Source organism: Choristoneura fumiferana, chromosome 16, assembly GCF_025370935.1.
Source record: "Choristoneura fumiferana chromosome 16, NRCan_CFum_1, whole genome shotgun sequence".
Classification (NCBI taxonomy): domain Eukaryota; kingdom Metazoa; phylum Arthropoda; class Insecta; order Lepidoptera; family Tortricidae; genus Choristoneura; species Choristoneura fumiferana.
This window is the reverse complement of record NC_133487.1, coordinates 5,688,880-5,693,582: the sequence shown is the minus strand read 5'-3', so window position 1 is coordinate 5,693,582 and position 4,703 is coordinate 5,688,880. Positions and strand designations below refer to the sequence as shown.

The window sequence follows — 4,703 nt, the reverse complement described above, 5'->3', positions numbered from 1 at the left end:
AGTAATTTATTTTAAGTTTCATTATTAATAAAAGTAATTAATAAAAGTTTCATAATTTTAATGAGTAAATAAATAAGTTATTCATTATCTTTTGATTTTATTATTTACATACCTATGTGAGTTTTATCGTTTACAACTAGTGATAAACGAACTAGATAGGTATTTCATTTAAGTCAGTCGTTATTTCGTTCGATTAAGGTCTCAACTATCATAGTATCATGTTATACGTATTGATGATCGAAGTGTTATCTTTGATGAACGATATTGATGATCGAAGGTTGTTATAAATATGTTTTAAGTACTATAATAAAATTGGGCCAAGAGAATGTCGAGTTCAAATGATTTATTCAGTAAATAGGCCGCAATGGGCACTTTTACACGTCATTTTTTTAAACTACCAGCGCTTTCGGATAGATTAGGATTTCGTAATAATGTTATAATAGAAAAATGCCCTCTGTCATTGATTAACTTAAAGAACACTAAATCTTGACGGCACTGACGTCCTTTTAGGGAAATGATAGGGTATCTATTTTAGTAAATACTCATCCTCAAAAGCATCTAAATAATGCACATTTTGAAAGCAATTTCAAAGAGTCATTCGAAAATAAAAGAAAAAAAAATTAGGGTATTTTGGAACTAGTGTTTTGAGAACTATGTATTACGCCACTTACAGGTGAACACAATTTGGGGCATTTTGGGAAAGGTGTATTTTGGGACTAGTTCTCAATGGTTCTCGTGTAAATCGAGAATGAGCCTTTTTGGAAATATGGTGTTTTGGGCCTAGTTTCTTATGAGAAGAGGGGCTTTCGAAATTAGAGTGTATTGACTAATAGTGCGTTTTGGGACTAATGCATTCGCCACCGGAGAGGGCAGGGCAGAGCACACGAATGTTACCGCTTCGGAGCCACTTTTAGCAATATTAGGTTTTAAGTTTGAAGTACTATGTGATGTTAATAATAAATATTCTATTTCATGGTACTTATCTCATACGACAGATGAGTGTAACACCAAATGTTTATTAGACAAATTTTATCCTGAATAATAATCCTATCGATTTTTATAATAAAATAGCGAGTGTTTACTTTTTCATTTTTAGTGGGTTTGATTCCCGCGTGGCGTGAGACAAGCAAAGTTAGAAGTTCTTTGAATGCAGTTTTCTTTCATTTAAAAAATAAAGGATTGTTTCCTTTCAGTACAATATGGTATTTGACAACTGTTGAATTTGCCATATCCTGTGTAAAATACAGATACACAGACAATATTTAGCGAAGAGAAAAATTAATTCAGTTGATAATTGGTTCATAGCAATTTTTTGAAAAATCAGTGTATCTGTCTCTTTCTAAAACGCTTTTCTCTAAGCAGCAAGCATGGCGCTACTTACGTGTGACGTCACATGCAAGTAAGTCTTTCTCTTTAGTCTTTCTAATCTTGAATTTCAAACCTTTATAATTCTGTTATATTTAGGGGCTGTTTCACCATCCATTGATTAGCGTTAACCGACGGTTAAATGTGATGCCGTCTCCGTCTATTCGAACAAAACAAATAGAGACGGCATCACACCTAACCGCCAGTTAACACTAATCAATGGATGGTGAAACAGCCCCTTAATGATAGCTTAAAAATTGTTTTTCTAATCGATAACATACATTGTCAAGCTTTAATTTATTTAATAAATAAAAAATAGTCAAATACCGCATTAGCTAACTAAAGGATTTAAAGTAGTTGCCCTCCAGTGCCCATAAATTTTTTCCTCAATGTATATCTATCGACACATACCTGGACCGCCGTCCTCTAATATCCCTATGGCGCGGCGACACGTGCCTCGGTCGGTGCCGGGAGCGGCTGCGGCTGCGGCGGCGCGTCCGTTCCGGCTGCCGCGTCCGGCTGGAGCGCCGGGAACGGGATACGGAGCGACGCGAGCGTGATACGGAGCGCCTGCGCCGACGTGACGTCGAGCGAGAGCGCCGTGATTTGCTTGTAGATCTGAGGTTCAATAAAAAAAAAACATCATCATCTCAGTCTAAAAACCCACAGCTAGGCTAGTTCCTACGCGGGCCCAATGAGATCGGAAACTTTACAAACAGCATTAAATTGCTTCACAGATTGTGGACATTTCCTTACAACACTTTCCTTCACTGTAAAGCTTGTGGCAATTTTTTAAAGTAGTTTCCCATATGAATTCTGAAAAATTCTGAGGTGCAAACCCAGGTTAGAATCTACAATCCTCTGCTTGAGAGGTACCACTAGGCCACCACGGTCATTTAGACCAAACTTATGTTAAAATCAAATAAAACCATACCTCTTGCGGGATTTACTTCTATCCCTCTTTGATGACTTATGGGAGCTTTCTTTTGTTTTTTTGGAACTCGTTCTTCATCAGGCCTAGAAAAAACAAACAAAGGAATAATGGATGGCATTCAATTCAAATTAATATCAACAAGAACGCCCTTTACATTGGGTAGTTTTTTTTTTCCTTTTCTTGTATCCGCAATCAGTTGTAAGACTAATCGGATTGGGTAGTTTAAGTTACTTTTTAGTACAGGTAATTTTCATGTCCGTTCCTAAGTTGTTAAGTAAAATACAGCGATTTAAAGTAGGGTTGTTGAGGAAGTGATTATGAGGATGAGGAAGTGTCAAGCACAAATATAGAGGATGCAGATGAGGATGAGGATATTTTTTGAGGAAGAGGATGCGGATGAGGAAGCGGAAGAGGATGATATGAAATATATAAATACTAGCGGACCCAACAGACGTTGTACTGTACATACACACACAAAAATTAATTAAAAGAACATTCTCCAGTGGACCAAATTGTGAATCGACACCATTCCAAAACCCCTTGAACACACACAAAAAATTTCATCAAAATCAGTCCTCTTAAATTTTGAGGAAGCAATAGCAGAACAGGGTTTTTTTTATTTTTATTTATAGGATGCGGTAACGGTCGAGGAACTGAAAATATTGCGGAACTTCCGCATTATGAGGAAGCGGAAGGCGAATCCTCAGCAACCCTGATTTTAAGTCACGGATGTGTGAAGTTCAGCTATATAATACATCAACACATTAGTAGTACAAAGAATACTTGACCAAGGAAAGGAACAGCTAGATTCAGTCACCTAACAGTTGGTTCCAACTGTCTGCCAGATAATTGAAATAATGATGATATCCCGTCGTGGCGCATAACTACTGCCGATTTTTGTTACTAATTTTGATAACCTTTTAGCATGGTACTTATCAAAATTACCCAAAAATGTTGTTGGTCGCATGACGAGATCTATTTAGATTGCTACTAAACTTACACTTTAACCTCCACAGCAGCTTGCTTCTTAAGTATTCCTCCAGGATCTGACGACTTTGGAAATTCAGCATTCGGAACCTCGGGCTTTTCACTACTTGTTGAAGAATCAGTATATTCACCTTCTTCATACTTCTCTGCTTTCTTTCTAGCTTCCTCTTCCGCCTTCTTAACAGTCTCTTCAAACACCGCACTGAATTTCAAATTCTTGATCTGAATCTTACTCTTTGACTTATCATTGTCAACTTCTTGTTTTTTACTGTCTAATTTATGCCTCAAATCTGTTTCTTGTTTAGGGGAGTCTGGCATGGGAATGAGACTAGCGTCAATGTTATTGACATCAACCCCATAGTTGTGCGGGTCTTCAACTTTGACAGATACTCTTTGGTGTGGAACTTCTTTAGCTTCAATTTTAGGCTTTATCTCCACTTTGATATCCTCCGACTTAACACGGCCGGTCTCATTCTTAACTCTTATTGTTTCAAGATCGGCTTTGATTTTGCTGGGCGTGCCAGAACGTGAGCGCTCGCGCTTCTTCTTTGATTTACTTTTTTTTCGCTTTTTGCGTTTATGAGAGTAGTCACTATCATCCGAATCACTGCTGCTACTGCTGCGGCTTCGTTTTTTCTTTTCCTTCTTGTGTTTCTTCTTGCTTTTCTTGGATTTCTTCAAAGAAGCCTCATCTATCTTAGGAGGATCGGCATTGAAGGCACTAAATAGTTCGGATAGGATCTCGCTAGAAGATTTACTAGCTTCCTCTTTTTTTTTGCGCTCCGGTGTCGTTTTTTCTCTTTTAATAAGCAACTCTATTTTATTAATTAAACTCGTCATTTTTAACCAAACAACCAAACTCACATGAAAACAACTACGATACAACCACCATTTTGTGGATTTTTGACGTTTATTTTGACGTTTTGTTGTTTTAATTTTTATTTTGATGTTGGCGAAAATAAAGCCAACTGCACATAAACTGTGCGTGTGATTTAACTAAGGCTGCGTTTTCACTAGAGATGTGCGAGCATTATGCCTACGGGGAATGGGTTTGTCATGAACCAATAGAAACGCTTTATTTACCCATTCTCGCTCCACTCAGCTATTTTACAGGGCATTAGTTTTCTAACTGTAATGCTGTATTGTAAAGGTCCCGTTTTTTAGTTTTTGTAAATAACTCGTAAACGCTGGCCCACAGCAAAAAATGTTCTAAGACATAACTAATCTACATAAAATTCTCTACAAAAAAGATTTTATACATTTTTTCTTTGAGATCAATATTTCACGAGATATGGCGGGGAGAAGATGGACAATAAAAATAAGCACATTTCTTTAAGTATGGCGATGGACGGATACTTGTTACTCTTTCACGCAGAAACTACTGAACGGATTTGCATGAATTTTGCCATAGACGTAA

General features: G+C 37.2%; 1 protein-coding gene across 1 annotated transcript in view; it reads right to left on the bottom strand.

Moving 5' to 3' along the window:
* Positions 1-4,190, bottom strand: part of LOC141436550 (uncharacterized) — a 4,702-nt gene extending 512 nt beyond the window's left edge. The window contains exons 1-3 of the mRNA XM_074099553.1: positions 3,300-4,190; positions 2,300-2,382; positions 1,777-1,983 (exon numbers count right to left, since the gene is read on the bottom strand). Of these exons, the coding sequence (XP_073955654.1) occupies positions 1,777-1,983; positions 2,300-2,382; positions 3,300-4,126 (1,117 nt within the window). The 5' untranslated portion in view covers positions 4,127-4,190. The remainder of the gene's footprint in view (positions 1-1,776; positions 1,984-2,299; positions 2,383-3,299) is intronic.
* Between the last annotated feature and the right edge of the window lie 513 nt (positions 4,191-4,703).